This window comes from Muntiacus reevesi, chromosome 4 (assembly GCF_963930625.1).
Source record: "Muntiacus reevesi chromosome 4, mMunRee1.1, whole genome shotgun sequence".
NCBI lineage: Eukaryota > Metazoa > Chordata > Mammalia > Artiodactyla > Cervidae > Muntiacus > Muntiacus reevesi.
In genome coordinates, this window is record NC_089252.1 from 47,896,782 (window position 1) to 47,915,392 (window position 18,611).

At 53.0% G+C, this 18,611-nt stretch overlaps 1 protein-coding gene across 4 annotated transcripts in view; it reads left to right on the forward strand.

The window, feature by feature from the left end:
• The window catches only part of MAPK4 (mitogen-activated protein kinase 4), a 172,438-nt gene extending 155,412 nt beyond the window's left edge, over window positions 1-17,026 (forward strand). For all 4 annotated transcript variants that reach the window (XM_065932742.1, XM_065932744.1, XM_065932740.1 and 1 more), the window contains 4 exons: window positions 5,157-5,301; window positions 6,796-6,957; window positions 10,056-10,257; window positions 14,362-17,026. In XM_065932742.1, the coding sequence (XP_065788814.1) occupies window positions 5,157-5,301; window positions 6,796-6,957; window positions 10,056-10,257; window positions 14,362-15,073 (1,221 nt within the window). In that variant the 3' untranslated portion in view covers window positions 15,074-17,026. The remainder of the gene's footprint in view (window positions 1-5,156; window positions 5,302-6,795; window positions 6,958-10,055; window positions 10,258-14,361) is intronic.
• Window positions 17,027-18,611: the final 1,585 nt, after the last annotated feature.

Below are 18,611 nucleotides of genomic sequence, written 5' to 3' on the forward strand. Positions count from 1 at the left end.
AAAGATCTCCTGCAGAAAGTAATGGCTTACCTACTCCAATATTCTTGCCTGAAGAATTCCATGGACAGAGGAGCCTGGCAGGCTCCATGCGTCCATGGGGTTACAAAGAGTTGGACATGACTGAGCGACTAACACTTTCACTTGAGAAGTTAATGAAAATTCAGGGCAGCTGATTTAACCACACTGTTCACCATGTGTATTTTAGCTGCATAAACAGAATGTGCATGCATGCTCAGTTGCTCAGTGGTGTCCAACTCTTTGCAGCGCACCAGGCTTCTCTGTCCATGGAGTGGGCTGCCACTTCCTTCTCCAGGGGATCTTCCAGATCCAGAGATGGAACCCACATGTCCTGCATTAGCAGGCAGATTCTTTACCACTAGGCCACCAGGGAAGCTGTAAACAGAACGTACCCGGTGACTTACCAATGATTGTGTTGTACACTGGGCTTGTAAGACTGTGCGTTCCTTACCTCAGCTTCAGAGAGTCCCTGCTGCATATTTTCATGGAAATGAGTTTAACAGAATGAGTCTGGAGTCAACAAGAAGAAAGGCGATTCCTCTGTGGTGTTCTTTCTGTTTTAAAAGGCTCCTAACATGCCTGATATGGATATTGGCACAAATAAGAATTATACCTTCAGAGGAAGGAGGCTGTGGAGAGGGAGGCCGTGTATTTCTGCTTAAACTGGGTCTCTGAGAAGGTGGTGTTTTTCTAAATGATCTTTTGATGAGTGCTTGTAACACAAAGAATTAACCCCTATTACAGGTCAGTCTGCTGCTCAGTTAGAGAAATCTGCCTGGCCTATGAGCAAAGCATCAATCCCTTGGGCAGGGCAGAATATTAAAGATCATCCAGGGTTTTGCTGGTCCAAATGCGGCCCCCCAACCTGCAGCATCAGCACCACCTTGTTGGCCTGATGAAATGGAATCTGCACATGTTTAGCCCAGGTCCCCAAGAATTCAAGTGTGAGCCAGAGTCTGAGGATCTGCGGCCTGGAGGGTGCTACTGGCTCATCTCCCATCAGCTTGTCCATCCCTGTCTGCCTAGGAGCCCAGCCCCGCCCTGGGACAGCCTGGTGGATTCGAGGGCTCTCTTTCTTCGAAAGGCAGTTCAGCCATCTACTCAGATCACACGGACTACATCGTCCCAAACTGGCGTTGCATCCCAGCTCTGCTTGCCGCCTGGGTGACCATGGATAGACTGCTTACCTTCTCTGTGCCTCCGATTCCTCCCTGTCAAATGACTGTCATGAGAGTCCCTAACTCATGGGGTTGTCGCAGGGATTAAAAGAGTTAATCCCTAGGAAGCATGAGAGCAGTTCAAGTATCTCAGTAAGCGTGAGCTATTATTATACTGCCTGGATTTCTGCCTCATGCCATGGCTCACGTCTGTCCCTAGAGCCTCAGAGAACAAGCTTAACTCCCCATCCGTATGACAGCCCTGTGTATGTCCAGAGGCAGCTCTCATGCCCTCTGCAGTGTTCCCCAGGCTCTAAGCACCCCGTCTTTCCCATTCCTTGGGTGACGTGCCTTTGATTTCCACAGCACATCCGCCAGGAGCTCTTCTGAGAACTTGCGCCTCCACAAAATCTCAGCATCCGTGCCACAACCCTGTTGACCCCCTCAAGCTCAAAAGTTCTTACTTCTCCGTAGCCTGACTCCTCTTTCCCTTGACCCAGTTTCTTCGAGATCAGACAGGATCCATGTGTGCATTCCTACCCCCTTCCAGGGAAGCCTGGTGCACCGGGGCGTTCCTGAACCTGTTAACCCCTGGCTACCCAGAGAGCACCCGAGTTGCAAGCCTCTCCAGGCTTCCTACAGCCGCCATCAGGGCTCCACAAATGCCCTCCCTCTAGTGGAGTCTGCAGGAGCCCTACTAGAGGCACAGGCCTCCCCGGGACCTTCCACAGAAATCCCCGTCCTACCCACCTCCCCTCCCTCCCCAGCCCCACCCCCATGTCTGCCCTGACCCAGAAACGGCCGCACCCCTCTGTCCCCATCCCTCCTTCTCCAAGGCTCCTTTTGCGCCACAGCCTGGCAGAAGCCACCGAAAGAGAGTGAGTTAGTCGCTCAGTCATGTCCAACTCTTTGCCACTCCATGGACTGTAGCCCGCCAGGCTCCTCTCTCCATGGGACTTCCTAGGCAGAAATACTGGAGTGGGTAGCCATTCCCTTCTCCAGGGCATCTTCCTGACCCAGGGATCAAACCCACATCTCCTTCACTGAAGGCAGATTCTTCACCTCCGTCCTATGGCTCCTGAAACACATCAGGGGCAGCCTTGCCTCTGCAAACGTCTTTTACGTTCAGGGCAGGTGCTTCAGAAGGAAGCCCCCTGCATCCACTTCAGTCCCAGATTCTGCAGATAGACAGCTGTTAATTATAGGGAATTCCATAACAGCCTGCTCACCAGAGTAAACTCCCCTCAGTATCCTCCCCAATGAGCACTCTGCTTTAGCCTTCCTCTGACACTCGTACCCTCTGGCTGGAGAATAACATCGGACCATTCTTTATTTATAACCCACCTGCCCAGATGTGCACACCTACAGTTGGGCTTGTCTCTCATTTTGAGACTCAGACTTAAACTCCTTACAAACTACTCTCCAACCACTGCAACCACAGGGATGAGTCCAGATGCATTAGGCTAAGCAAAGGAATTTCAACTCAAAAGGCCACACACTGTGATTCCATTTATATGCATTCTGTACAAGGCAAAACTAAAGGGGTGGAAAAGAGTGGTTTCTAAGGAACTGGGGCTGGGGGGTGACCCAAAGCGGGCAGGAGAGAATTGTGTGAGATAATAGAATTGTTATACATCTTGATTGTGACGGTGGTTACACTCAAAACTCATGGAACTATACACTAAAAAGTGAATTTTACTGTTTATAAATTATACATCAATAAACCTGGCTTTAAAAAAAAATTACACTTGCCAATCCTTTCTGGAACAAGGCAAAGCATAAGGCAAAAGCCATCCACTTTTGTAAACTCCTCACCCACTGCTGAAAGTGGGAATTGGATCTCCCTGTAAAATCAGGTCTGTTAAAGAAAGGGATCAGTGGTTCCTGCAGAAGGTGCCCCATTTTGAAAGGACTCAGACCATGCGAGACTTTCCTTACTCATTCATCTGTCCATCCACTCGACAGTGTTCATTGGACATTTCCTAGGAGGCAGACCTGGGACAGAGTCGAGGAAGGCAGAAATGGCTGTGAAACAAGATACAGCCTCTGCCCATGAGGGGGAATCGTCCAGTGGTCCGGGGGGTTGGCTGGGTGAGGCAGGTGGGACGGCAACTGCAGAGAAGCGCTCAGTCGTGTCCCACTCTTTGCCACCCCAGGGGCTGCAGCCCACCAGGCTCCTCTGTCCGTGGGATTTTCCAGGCAAGAATACTGGAGTGGGTTGCCACTTCCTTCTTCAAGAGATCTTCCCTACTCAGAAAACAAACCCACATCCCCTGAATTACAGGCAGATTCTTTTACCGCTGAGCCACCAGGGAAGCCCCAGAGAAGTAAAGAAACAGTGACAAAACAGGATGGTGGAGCTCTTGGGAGGGGGCGTTCAACCTCATCCCAGGGAGCTGGGAAGCTTCTGGAGAGGAAGCAGGCCTGAGTGAGTTAGCCAGGAAGGACAGCGGGTGTGAAGACACCCATCCCTGGAAGGTAACACACGCAAAGGCCTAAAGGACAGAGAAAGGGAGCATGTATTTTTTATTTTTATTTTTTTTAAGGGGGCACGTTTTAAAAATTACAAAGAAGTCATTTGGGAGCCTCGATGCTGGGAAATGAGGGTGCTCTAGTCTTTTCTTCCTTTCTTCCGCCAGTTTGAGGTCCCGCTCTGAAGAACCATGTGTCACAGAGGAGAGAAAACTGCCTTAACTGAGGGCCCTCGGGTTTTAAACACAATAAATCTGCTCAACAAGTGAAGAGATTTCAGATTAATTGATTAAAAGCTCCCGGGTACTTGAGCTTCCTAACTTTTACCTCTGCTTTAACCTGGGTCTGTGATACTTTCTACTTCAGCAAAAAAGGAAAATTAGATGCCAAATTGGAAATTACAACAGCAAATAACAAAGTGTTCCCTAGACTCCCTGACTGGATACCCCTGGTGCTCACTGTCTGACCTTGACCACCAAATAGGTCTGTTTTTTCACTTTAGAGAGACTGTTCCAGGTAATGCAACTAGACATTTTGCAGATTTCACTGTTGCACATGCTTTCTGAATTACACAGAGAACAATTTCCACATGGCCTGGCTATATTTCCCTAAAGCACCTATGACGTCATTATTTCCCACAGGAAGGGCTTCCCCCCCAGGCCACACACTGAGCAGTGGCTGAAATCAGCTAGAACCTCCACCCCACACAGCAGAACTCCCAGAACCCTCTGGGCCAACCAAAGCTGTGTCCAAGACTGCCTTTTTAGGGCTACTCCCCCAAGCCCTTCACCCACACCCATGATGAATCTGGCTTCGTCCATTCCCTGCAGGAGACTGGTGTCTGGCATTGTAGCAGAATTAATCATCAGCGCCAAAGCAACTGGCTTGATTTCCATTTTCCAGCTATTTCTGAGATTCAGCCCACTGAATAAATGAAATTCCAGTTTCTCATCATTACTCTGTTGATGGTGATAATGAACTCAAGTATGGCTCCTGTTTATCCATCTTCTTACTAGATGAGGGTAGAGTGTTACGTGTCGTTACATCAAGATGGGCTGGGAAAGCGTTGCTCCTTAAATAGTGGCATCCTGTCCCATTCCACAGAACAGAACTCCACGGCCTCATAAGATTCCCCCTACAAACTCTTTGAGCCCCTCAAACCTGCCTGAACCCCTCTAAACAGATGATCAACAGGAAAGGATGGAGAGTGAAAGGGGTCTTTTCTCCCTGAGAAGAGACAGGAAGAGAGGTGTGGGAGGGAGTGAAAGTCGCTCAGTCATGTCCGACTCTGCGACCCCATGGACTATACAGTCCATGGACTTCTCCAGGCCAGAATACTGGAGTGGGTGGCCTCTCCCTTCTCCAGGGGATCTTCCCAACCCAGGGATGGAACCCAGGTCTCCTGCACTGCAGGCAGATTCTTTACCAGCTGAGCCAGCAGGGAAGCCCTCTGGGAGGGAGGGTGTCTACATATGACTGACCATTGGAAGCCGGGGTTTTGTCTTCCAGGGTTACCTGTCAGAAGGGCTGGTAACGAAGTGGTACCGCTCACCGCGCCTACTCCTCTCCCCTAACAACTACACCAAAGCCATCGACATGTGGGCCGCTGGCTGCATCCTGGCTGAGATGCTCACGGGCAGGATGCTCTTTGCTGGTAAGCTGCTCCCTGGGCCACCCTCCTGCCCCTCTGCAGCAACTCAATAAAGGAGGCGGGGGGGGGGGGGGGGGGAATATGCTAATCACAAAACCTGCTATCCTCCTCTTTGAGGTTGCCTCTGACTTTGACGGCACTACTTGGAGGCAACTTGTTATCAACCATTTCAGGCAAAATGCTAGAGAGGCTAAAAAAAAAAAAAAAAAAAAAAACCTTCTTGAGCACTAAACTTCCAAAATCAAGAAATCATGTCTCTTCAAATACCTTGAGATTGACCCATGAAAACACCCATCCTACTTTTTCAGCTCCTTTCTCCCCTCTCCCTGCCACTGTGAGAGGTCGATCCGGAGTGCTCATTTAGACAGGGGACCGCACCAGGCTCCCAGAGTCCCTGAACTGACCCTACCTGAGTCCACTGCAGGGAGAAGCCAAGTGACTCCTTCGGAGCAGATGCTGACGCTTTGGCACTTTCTGGGTCAGCATTCACATGTGCCTAGTGCCATACACAGCATCATCGGGGGGACACGGGAGAGCCCTGCCCTTGGCCTCCGGCTTCTGGAAGACTGGGACCCCACAGAAATCGGTGGTTGGGGTGGGGGGGTCGCTCTGTGCAGCTGGATGAGTCAGGAAGGAAGACCAGGCTTGGTTGGATTTAACCCAGTAGAGGTGAATGGCAAGGCTACTCGTGCAAAAAGGGAAAACAAAAGGAATGGAATGGCCCAGAGGCCAGAGAGGGCAGCAAAGATTCAGACCTGACCCATCCCAGCAGCATCAAAGCTCTGAAACAGTGTCAGTGATGGCCTGGGTGTGAAAGAGGACTTGAGTTTCCGAGAAGCAGAAAGCCTGAAGCTTCTTATGGATGAAGATGCTATTCATTCCCAGCATCTAGCATGATCCTTGGCAGGGAGATGACACCCCATAAATATTTGTTGAATGAACGAATGAGTGAGTAAATGAGTGCTTAAATGCGCCATTCCATCCCGTCCCACAGACCTGGCACACCCGGTCTTCCTCCCCCTGCCGGGAGGAGCGCTCATGACATATCCCAAACTTAATTTACTATTCCTGGGTTTTTTTTTTCCCCTCCTAATGGGAATCCAAAAGGTAAGACTCATTTCTAGGCTTAAAATCGCTTCCTCCCCCAGCCTGGTAAAGGGCATGCACAGAGGTGCATAAGAAGGAACGCTTGCAAAGCCCTGGGTCGGGCTGCTCCCATCACTTTAGCGCGGGCTGACTCAGGCTGTATGAGGCTGGACCATTCCGGAGGCACAGAATGCTAAGAGAAAGGATGGGGCCCCAGAGACTACCCCTTCTTTCTGCATTTGACCAAGCCCCAGAGATGGCAAGCAACCTGCCCACCGTCACCCAGCAGTTAGCAGCAGAGTGAACCCAGGTCCCCGGGCTCCCACTGTCCTAGGTTCCTAGGCGCTGGGGTTTCCACACCCACCAGCCGGGTGGGCGGCAGGTGTAACCGTCTGGCGTTTGCCTCCCCAGGGGCTCACGAGCTGGAGCAGATGCAGCTCATCCTGGAGACCGTCCCCGTGATCCGGGAGGAGGACAAGGACGAGCTGCTCAAGGTGATGCCCTCCTTCGTCAGCAGCACCTGGGAGGTGAAGCGGCCGCTGCGCAAGCTGCTCCCGGAAGTGAACAGCGAAGGTACCGCCGCCTGACTGCCCGGCGGCGTCCGGAGGGGGCGCCCTGCGCCGTGGCTTCACCCGGGGGCCCGAGAGCAGGCAGTCTCCTCCCAAAAGACCAGAGTCCCTAGACACAGAAGCGGGGGACCTCCTGGTAGCGGGCCTTTGTCCTCGCTGCTTCTAGACCGAGTTCAGCCATCAGGCCACCCTCAAGGCAGTCCACTGCTGGTCCTCCATACTCAACCCTGATTTTGCTTCCTTTTCCTTCGTTCTCACTTGCCCCCCTCCCTCTCCCCCACCTCCCTTTACTTTTTTCCCTCTGGAAGGCCTGGTACGGTTTCACCAGCTTCAAAGCCTGACCCAGACTCAGCTCCCAATTCCACCAGTGCCTAGCTGTTTAGCTTTGGGCAAGTTTCTTAACTTCTCTGCATCTCAGTTTCCCTAACTGTAAAATGGGTATAATAACACATGACACATAGGGTCACTGTGACAAGTAAAACAGAATTTGTAAATTCCTTGGCATAGGATATTTCCTCCACTATCTGAGATGTTAGAACATCACCAGTCTCATATCTGCTAGAGGCTTCCTTGTTGTTGTTCAGTCACTAGGTCGTGTCTGACTCTTTGAGACCCCCTGGGCTGCAGTATCAGGCTCCTCTGTCCTCCACTGGCCCCCAGAGTTTACTCAGATTCATGTCCAGTGAGTCAGTGATGCTATCTGGCCATCTCATCCTCTGCTTGAGGAAATTCCTATATCAGATAGGATACAGGTTTAGCCAATTGTAAGAGAAACCCAGATTCTCAACAACTTAAATGACATTTATTTCTTATTTAAGAAAAAAAAAAAAGGAGTTTATTTCTCTCACATAAGAATCTAAAGTAGACAGTCCAGGGCCACTGAGGTAGACCTGGTCTACAGTCATCCAGGGGTCCAAGGCCCCTTCTGTCTTATATCTCTACCACCTTAGGGGGTTGTCCTTACCCCTTGGAGGAAGGTGGGGGAGGAGGGCAGCCTCTTGCCTCTAAGGTCATGAGCCAGGATTTGGACACTTCACCTCCATTCATGTCCTGCTGGCCAGAACTTAAGTCACCTGGGCCCACCTCGCTGCAGTGAGGCTGTGAGATAGAAACTGATCCCAAAGCCACTGTGTGTCCACGTCCATGACTATGAAAGAGGAGAACAGACATGGGTACAAGCTACCATCTCTGCCACACTCCTCCCCATCAAGAAACCAAGAACTTGGACTAACAGTGTCTTTGGCCATGATCCCCTTTCAATCAATAAACTGTCTTAGCTTTCCCATTATTAAGGGAGAGAGGCAATTTGATTCCCCACAAATTAAGTCTCAGCCCATCCACATTTTCTTTGATTCTTGGGCCTCTGTAGAAATCCTGCCATGTGACAGGAGGTTCAGAATTCTCAGAAATTCTGGATCAGGGACGAGTCATCCATGCCCCTTCCCAAACCACTACACACAGCAGCCCCTCTGAACATGGTGGGCCCGTCTCAGGGAAACCAGAGACATGATAGATGGTCTGCCTGCAAAGACGGATAGCTGTCAGAGATGAGCAGAGGAAGGAACGCACCCTAAGGGGCCAGCGAGAGCTCTGGGTATTTGGGGGAGGGGACGAGAGCCACACTATATCAGAAACACCAAAAACAAAACCAAAAACGTGTGGGAGGTTGAACTTGCAGGAGAACGAGCTGGGGACTGAGGGCGGCGGTTATGAGTTAAGGGGAAGTCGGTGCTGTAGCTGATAGATGGGAAATCTCCGTGGCCTACCCGCTAGCAATGTAGTCACTGATCGACTCAAGTCCAGACGAGGGGGCCCCTGCCCGGGACACAAACCATCTGCCATCTTCAATCAGAGCTTCCAAGGCTCCCCAGGCACCAACTTCCAGCTGAAGCCTGGGGGTGGTGGGGGGGGAAGAGAGAAGACCTGCAGGAGGTTTTGAAGAAGACAGCCTTGATCTGTCAAACCTCCAGGGGCAACATGTGGGAGAAAAGCTCTGGACCCAGGAGCCCCAGGCTGGCAGGCTCTGTCCCCCGGCCCTCCTCCACTGTGAATGCTCTCACTCAGGCTTTCTACTGCTGGGTCCTACAGGACGGTCCTCCACCAGCTCCTCCCACAGCTGCACTCAACCCACGACACCTGATGGTGGGGGTGGAGATGCCCCGCTTCCCCCCTCCAGGTGGGACCACCTCTGAGGCGCGTCCCATGCTGTCACTCGGAGGACCCGGTGGAACGGAGCCCCAGGTGCCTTCAGCAGGAACTGCTCACTGGCACGTCCTCAGCGGGCTTCTCCCCCACCCCCCACCTTCTGGGGGGGTGCTTCCTGGGGTCACTGCCACATAAAGTGCCTCCACCCCATTCTTTGTCTCTGCAGAAATCCAGCCAAAGGCAAAGTTCTAGCCCTGACCTCCCATAACCAACAGTGACCTTATCTTACAAGTCACTTCTATCCCTCTGTATGTATTGTATGTGGGCGCTCAGTCATGTCTGACTCTTTGCGACCGCATGGACTGCAGCCCGCCAGGCTCCTCTTGTCCATGGAATTTTCCAGGCAAGAATAGTGGAGTGGGTTGCCATTTCCTATTTCAGGGGATTTTCCTGACCTAGGGATCGAGCCCACATCTTTTGCGTCTCCTGTATTGGCAGGCAGATTCTTTACCAGAAGTGCCACCTGGGAACACCGTAACCCCTCTGAAAGTGAAAATAAAAGTCGCTCAGTCATGCCCGACTCTTTGTGACGCCATAGACTATACGGCCCATGGAATTCTCCAGGCCAGAATACTGGAGTGGGTAGCCTATCCCTTCTCTCCAGGGGATCGTCCCAACCCAGGGATCAAACCGGGGTCTCCTGCACTGCAGGTGGATTCTTCACCAGCTGAGCTACCAGGGTAACCCCTCCGTTAATTCATTTGTGGAGTCAGAAAGCAGCATCTGCTCTGAATTTGTCCCTAGACTGTGGTGAGGGTCATGAGAAAGGGAACGGGTAAGAAGCCCCTTCACAAATGGAAAAGTACAGACACTCGGGGGCATCCCCTCGCTGAGGAGTCTCATTCTCAGCTTGGCAAGGGCACCAGTGACCATCCTGGCCTGCTCTGCTCCCCACAGCCATCGACTTTCTGGAGAAGATCCTGACCTTTAACCCCATGGATCGCCTGACCGCCGAGATGGGGCTGCAACACCCCTACATGAGCCCCTACTCTTGCCCCGAGGACGAGCCCACCTCGCAGCACCCCTTCCGCATCGAGGACGAGATTGACGACATCCTGCTGATGGCCACCAGCCAGAGCCAGCTCTCCAACTGGGACAGGTGCGGCTGCAGGGGCCCACGACCCCATCCTCCCATTTCCACCTGCCTCTGATCCTCCGTGACCTCGCCTTCTGTCTCCCGAGTTCTAAAGTCCATGGGACGCTTTCCCCAGCTTGGCTTCCCGCCCGTCTCTCCTTGCCCCTAGATACTCCCTGTAGATGGACAGCCGTGTCCCGCATGTGCGGTCAGGGGCCTGCCTCTGTACCACCCAGCCACCGCCCCCTCCCTCCCCAGCCCAGGTGCCCCGCACACCCGGGGTTCAACAGAGTCGGGCAAGCATTTAATGCACACCCATGGCTGGAGCCCACATCTTGCAGGCTGGGAATCTCCCCCAGAAAAGCAAAGTGCAGCAATGCAAGAAAACAAGATGCAATTCACCATCACACAACACCTTCCTGCTATTCACATCCTTTGCGTCTCCTGAGAAGCCAGTAAAGGAGGCACCATTATCATTATTGCCCACTGACACAGGGGGAAGCCACCGCTGAGAGAGGTTAGATATTGGTGTCGTGTTACACGGCTAACAACTTGGCCACGAAGGGCAGTCCCCTGTCTCATGTCAGACACCGCTAACACTCACAGAACTCTTCCCTCCTAAACTGGGCCGGGCCTCAGAATCCTTCTCGACCCAGTGTGCCCAGAAGTCACTACCAATGAATCAGAGCTGGGGAGAAGATACGTTTTGTTGTTGCTGTTTTTGTTTTTTTTTTTTTTTTTTTTTTACAAACTCCACAGAAGCACACAGTGATCTCTCAGGGCCCTCCCCGTTCTGATGTTCTAGATCAGGCAGCTGAACGTTTAGGCATCACCACCTGCTAATTCTGGGAGGGGAGCGATGGTAGCTGCTCCGTTTAGAAACAGAACTCTAGGGCTTAGCAGCTAGGACTCTGAGGGGGCCGAGGTGGGAGCCCTGCTGCTGTGAGAAGGTGACAGCTGGTTACAGAAGTGACAGATGAGCAATGTCTCCTTTTCGGTCATTTGACAGATGGTGGGTTTCAAATTAAGGAGGCTCCGAGGGAGGGTCAGGGCCACGTTGCTATTTTGGGACAGGCTTGTTGTTGTCGATAGTTGTAATCAAGAGTTGCCAGCAAATTGAGATTAATGAAGACCCTCTCTGCTGCTGCTCCCATGCTAGGCCTGCCCTGACTGTGGTCCCTGCAGCCCCGCCCCCTCCACTCCACAGCATCCCGGGGCACAGAGCATTGACGTGGCAGGGTTCATCCTATGCTCATCACGGCTATGGCCCGAGGCTGGAGCCAGAAAAACTGTAGCAGGGTTTCTTTGGCCCCTGCCCATCCACTCTGACCACTTCTAAACCTGGGGCTCCTCTGGTCTGACTTTTCCCATCACACCTGCATGATGAAGGTGGATGACAAAGGCAGTGACAAGCCCTGCCCACAGGCCCTGCTGCTCTGGGCAAGCTGTTGACTTCTGAACGCGCGTGTCCTCACCTATGGAGCAGGTGACAATACTCCACGGGGCTGCTCTGGAGACTGCAGACAACTTATCAGGTTGGCCGAAAAGTTTCTTAGGGCTTTCCATACCATCTTGTGGAAAAGCCTGAATGAATTTTTTGGTCAACCCAATACATTTGGCCCTTAGCATGTAGCAGCCAAAAGTGGAAGACATCCCATTGGGGTGTTATTAAATGCTATCACAGAGCTGCAGAAGAATGGAATGAATGTGAGCTTTTCCTTTTTGAATTATGCCCAGTCCAGCCAGTGTAGAAACTGGCAAGACAGTTCAGTGAGTTACGCAGCTGGAGCACTCACGGTTCACTGAAGCCCTGAATCCTCAGGCGTGCCATCTGCACATACTCACACTCTGTCCAGGGTCCAGGCCTAACCCTTACCAAGATACTGATCCTGGTTTCGGGGGATTCTGAAAACTCAAACTAATAGAACTTTCTTTCTAATAGAACTATTAGAGCATCCAAAAGTGACGCTCTTCACAAGTTCTTCCTCCTAGAAATCTCTGCTGTTTCAAGGACCCTCCTGGGAGGAGGCAGTGGTCACTTCGAGGAGTGGCTCCTGCCCTCTTGTCATCAATGGGCAGAACTGGCACCTTCCTGTGCTTCACAAACCACAGGGCATGGGCCGCAGCTTCCTGCCCGCCCAGCTACACAGCGGAACCTGCCTGCCCTTGGTTCTTCCCGTGTGAGCACTCGGCCTCCTGTTCCAAGAGGCTTCCTCTGTGCTCCCCGCCTCCCCGTCCCCTAAATTCCGCATAGAACACCTGACACATGGAGGGCTCAGCCCAAGTTGAGGGCCTGCCCACCTGCTCACCTGCCCTTCACTGGGTGACTGCTCTCCAAGGCCCCAGGACAGCCAACAGGGAGCAGAATTCCAAGGATCCTTGGCCTCTCTTGAGGGTGCCTATAACCCTTTGGTACGCCCCACCTGCTCACATCTCACAAACTGCTGCAGAGCCTCCAACCAGAACCACTAAGACGGGGTTCTTGGCCCTGATTGGAGCTTAGAAACACCTGGAAAGGTCTGATGAACAGCTGCAGGGCCTTTCCCTAGACATCCTGAATCAGCATTGGAGGCGCTGGGCAGGCATGGAACTTTATTTTCAATTCCCCCCCAACACACACACACACACACACACACACACACACACAGAGACACACACACACACACACACACACTTCTAATCTGAGCCAAGGCAGTGAAGCACCCATCAGAGCCCTGCTACTCAAAGTGTGGGCCGCTGACCAGTAGCATCAGCATCTTCCCCCCCAACACACACACACACACACACACACACACACACACACACACACACACACACACACACACACACACACACACTTCTAATCTGAGCCAAGGCAGTGAAGCACCCATCAGAGCCCTGCTACTCAAAGTGTGGGCCGCTGACCAGTAGCATCAGCATCTTCCCCCCCAACACACACACACACACACACACACACACACACAGACACTTCTAATCTGAGCCAAGGCAGTGAAGCACCCATCAGAGCCCTGTTACTCAAAGTGTGGGCCGCTGACCAGTAGCATCAGCATCTTCCCCCCCAACACACACACACACACATACTTCTAATCTGAGCCAAGGCAGTGAAGCACCCATCAGAGCCCTGCTACTCAAAGTGTGGGCCGCTGACCAGTAGCATCAGCATCACCTGGGAACCTGTTAGACATACAGATTCTCAGACCCCGCCTCATCTACTGGATCAAGATCTGCATTCTAACAAGGTCCCCAGGTGATTTGTGTGGACATCACAGTGTGAGGAGCACTGCATAGGTGGATCCACTAGAAAATGTGACAAGGATTTTGTTCCCTGCTGTGTCCGGTAATGCCCAGTACAGCACCTGGCGCAGAGGAGGTGCTCAAGAAATATTTGTAGGGTATTGAATGAATGGGCTTCCAAAGAGGTCCTAGTGGCAAAGGGCCTGCCAATGCAGGTTTGATCCCTGGGTCCAGAAGAGCCCCTGGAGGAGGGCATGGCTACCCACTCCAGTATTCTTGCCTGGAGAATCCCATGGACAGAGGAGCCTGGCGGGCTACAGTTCATGGGGTCACAAACAGTGGGACATGAGTGAAGTGACTTAGCACGCACACACATTGAATGAATTCCATCGAATTCTCCAGGCCAGAATACTGGAGTGGATAGTCTTATCCCTTCTCCAGGGGATCTTCCCAACCCAAGGATCGAACCCAGGTCTCCCGCATTGTAGGTGGATTCTTTATCAGCTGAGCCACAAGGGAAGCCCAAGAATACTGGAGTGGGTAGTCTATCCCTTCTCCAGCGGATCTTCCCGACCCAGGGATCGAACCGGGCTCTCCTGAGTTGCAGGCGGATTCTTTACCAATTGAGCTACGAGAGAAGCCCCTTGAATGAATACAAGAGGATACAATCGTCCCTCCACCTGCGCTCTGGGGGCTCACCGTTACTGTTCCTTTGTCCCTGTCCCTCCCACCTTGGAGGTGGGGGACAGCAGGAACTGGGGGGACTGGGAAGGAATGGAAAGCCTGCCTGTTGGGGGGCAGACAGGGATGAGGGGGGTTGGCTCCCTCCGCAAAGCCACCCCGGCTGGCGGGCGGGGGGCGGTGTGTCCAATGGGCGTCTCGTCTTACCTGCAGGTACCCCGTGAGCCTGTCGTCGGACCTGGAGTGGCGGCCCGACCGATGCCAGGACGCGGGCGAGGGGCAGCGCGACCCGCGCGCGGGGTCGGCGCCGCTGGCGGAGGACGTGCAGGTGGACCCGCGCAAGGACTCGCAGAGCAGCTCGGAGCGCTTCCTGGAGCAGTCGCACTCGTCCATGGAGCGCGCCTTCGAGGCCGACTACGGGCGCTCCTGCGACTACAAGGTGGGCTCGCCGTCGTACCTGGACAAGCTGCTGTGGCGCGACAGCAAGCCGCACCACTACTCGGAACCCAAGCTCATCTTGGACCTGTCGCACTGGAAGCAGGCGGCCGGCGCGCCCCCCGCCGCCGGGGGGGCCGGCGCACCCGCGGTGACCGCGGACCCCGGGCCGCGCGACGACGAGCCGGCCAGCCTCTTCCTGGAGATCGCGCAGTGGGTCAAGAGCACGCAGGGCGGCCCCGAGCGCGGCGCCAGCCCGCCCCCCGACGGCCCCGAACGCAGCCTGTCCCCACCCGGCCGCCCGGCCCCCATCGACGGGGGCGCCAGCCCGCAGTTCGACCTGGACGTGTTCATCTCCCGCGCCCTGAAGCTCTGCACCAAGCCCGAGGACCTGCCGGACAATAAACTGGGCGACCTCAACGGCGCGTGCATCTCCGAGCACCCCGGCGACCTCGTGCAGACCGAGGCCTTCTCCAAAGAAAGGTGGTGAGGGCGAAGGGGTGCTCCAGGCCGACCCCCTGGAAACCATCCGGGGAAAGCCGGACCCGGCTGGAGGGGACCGCCCCTCTGGCACCTCCACCAGCCCTGCCGCCCTCTCTCTGCTGCCCTGGGGTTAGCGGAACAGGAAGGATCCGAGGAGCGAGAGGAATGTCCATTTCTTAAACTGCCTTAATAACTAGCCTTTAACCTCTGGGAGCGTGTTTGAACAGGAGCCTAGTTTGGGGGGTGGGGGGGTGTGGGTTGATCACTTTCCCAGCAAAGAAGAAGCCCTTGTGTTTTTATCATTGGTGGTGCGCAGGACAGAAAGGTCTTAGCAGTCAGAGGCCCCCCCTGGGTGGCTGGGTGGAGAGGAACCTGGCAAAGAGGGTTGGCACTCTCTGGTCCAACACCCTCAGCTGACAGATGAGAAACACAGTGAGGTCCAGAGAAGCCAAGTGACCTGCTAATGAGATCGGGGCCTAGTCTGTGTCAGGGCAAGCCTTGAATCCCAGTCTCCTGGCCCCCAGGCCAGTGTCTGTCCACTAAACAATGTCTTCCTCTACTGGGGTCACTCTGGCCTTTTTCTCAGAAAACTTGGTTCAAGACGTTTCTTCCCTGTCCATTGCCAGCTTACCCATTCCATGTGCTTTTACTCAAAGCCGTGTCCTGTGAATTCTGAAATTGGACACTGAGCCAGCTTCTTTCCCCTTGTCACCAAGTGTTTGTGTTTTTTTTTTTTCCTGGCTCCTCAAGGACTGAATATTCCCACTTGCCTCACCCCGGTGTGATCTGAACTCTCAGTTTCAGATCAGACCAGTTCGGGATCTGTGGGTAAAACCACCCATCCTCCCAGGCCTGTGCACACAGCTTTTCCAGAACTTCCTATGCACTTTGCTGACACATGCGCAGACACAGTGACACAGCTCTTGTTCCCCAGGAAATGCCGTACCCTGGTGAGTCTGAAGACAGCAATGCCAAGAATCCCTGCTGCCTGCCCCGCACCCCTCGTACACACAGCCCCGCTCCAAACCTACCTTGGGAGCTTCTGCTCTCAGCCCAAATTGCCCCTTTGGAGGAAAGCAGTGAAGTGCCTGCAACAGAGTGGATATGCTGGGAGAGTGGCTCTCACACAGGACCCATCGACCTTCGTTAATTCTGCCCTTGACTTGGACCATCCATTTAGCCCCAGCAAACAGCAGGCCCTGAAGAAATGCACTGGAGAGCAAGGGCCCTTGGGCACAAGGAATCCAGAAAGGCAGGAAGGTCTGCAAAGTGGGGTGCCGACATCGAGGACCCTCAGGGGTCAGGTACCAGCATGGGGACCCCACGGCAAAAGAAAAGACTGGAGACCACCGTGTCCTCCCTAGCTTAGGCCAGGATGAATTTGGGGCACGCCACGCCAGAGGTGCACTCGTTCACAGAGCCTCAGGGGACGGCGTGTAGCATGGCAGGCCCTCTGCAGGGGCATGGAGCCCGGTCCTCGGCAAACGCTCTTCCGTTTCCACCACTGGCGTTCAGCTCCCCCCAGAGATGCCCATAGGAGCCGGTCTGTAAACAGAGGATCCCCCAGTGTTGATCGCAGGCTGTGTTCACCCTCACCTCAACAGCACCTTAAATCTAGTCAGTAACTAGGATCTGTACCTTGAAACCTGCAACGCGTTAGAAACTTATATTTAAAAACAATTAACCATAGTGACCAATTTTTACCTGGGAAATATGTAAATATGAAGTGGTTTCTTTGTTGTTTTTCCTTTTTTTTTAAGAAAAGGAAACATACACCGCTCTCATGTGCCATTTGTCCTCAGAGGGCGGCTTTACTTTTTTGGTAAAGGAACAAGCTGCTGATCTTGACAAGAAGTTCATATATAATTGTTATTACAGAGGAATTGCTATTACTCATGTTTTAAAAATATCTATTAAACATTATTAAACTTGATCGGGATGGGCCAAATAAAGTTTTATTGGAACATAGATTCATTTGTTCGTATGCTCACTCTCATTCATTTACACGTTATCTGCTGTCTTTAACAGCAGTTGCGTCATCGGAATGTGGCTGGATTCTCCCTGGACCTATGAAGGCAAGGTGTTTTGAGGGGTTGCAAGTTGAAGGGGAGGTGAGGAGAGAATCTACCGAGATTGGTAAAAAAAGGGAAGACATTCCGCAATCCCCGGGGTCAGACCCAGTGTCCATCATTTCAAACCATCTCTTGGAGTCAACTCTAAATCTTCTGACCGAGGTTGGTTCTTGGTCCCATAGCTGCTTCCTAGCTTGGAGCTCTATCAGTGAGGACAGTCAGATGAAGCACTGGCTTAGTTTCCTTCAAAAGCAAACTCAGAGACAAAGAGTCAAGTGCAAGTAATTAAGGGACGGGAGAAATGACATCAAGAGACATAGATAGGTGATAGGGAAGTGATGGGGAGGGGAAGGAAGCCAGCAAGGGTGCATGCCGCCACTGTGGGCAAAGCAGCTTGATCCCGGTGGGGCGCTCCGTTAGAGAGGAACGTCCACCTCGCCACCCTGCCCACCCTTGGAGGATGACCACATTCTTGGGCCATTACCTCCCAGCACCTCTGGCCTGGCCTGCACTGCAGCAGAATGGGTTTCAGTGGCCACAGAAAGGCCACAGGCACAAGGGCACAGGTGCTGGCAGGTGAAAGTTGGGAGTGGCAAGTGCAGAAAGACGAGGACCAAGTAGATCTTGGCAAAGCACCAACACTCGCAGGTGTCAGCAGTAGGATTTAACTCGAAGAGGGTTCAGAACCCCTGTTAGTGTTGGCAGCACACTCCAGGTTTCTCAACCCCTCCTATCCCCTCTTGACTGCCTACAAGAATTAAAACCCCAGTACACAGAGGTGAAAGGCTGGAGGTACTAAGGTGACTGCTACCTAAGCTACCCATGGCTTTTCATTTCAATCTCCTAAACAACCCAAGCCCAGCATCTGTGTCCCCGCCACGAGTCCCACTAATCCAACTCTGGGATCAGTCGTCCCTGTCACTGTTGAGAAGTTTCAGTGTCAAACCGATGGGGGTCTTTGTGTCAGACCCTACTGGCAGGGCCTGTGGTGTCCCTGCAAGAGCTGTGCGTAGGGCCACTTTGACCCTTGAGATGTGACTTTTGCTTTTTACACTAAGAACTTCACGAAGATCTTAAAAAACCCTTCCAGACATTCAGAGTTCAAGTTCCTTAGTTTCCGCTGATGTCTCTTTCTTGCTCTGCACGTTCTTGACTAACAGGTATGTTAACACTCCGCGTTGACACCTTTTAGCACCCAGTGGCTAATTCCCACGGGAATGACAATATGACAGGGTTCTGAGAACAATCGTGGTCAGGAAACAGCGCCCAGTCCACCAGACAACTGAACCTGCAGGTCCAGTCTCCTCGGTACAGTGCTTTGGCTGGGCAACTCAGCTATATTCTGGGTCATTCATTTCATGAATAGTGATTGGCTTTGTCTCTACTCACAGCATTAGAGTGATGATCAGTCTCAAGGTGCTTACCATGGGATCAGATGGGCCTTCGGAGCACCTACCCCACCCCAGTCCCTTC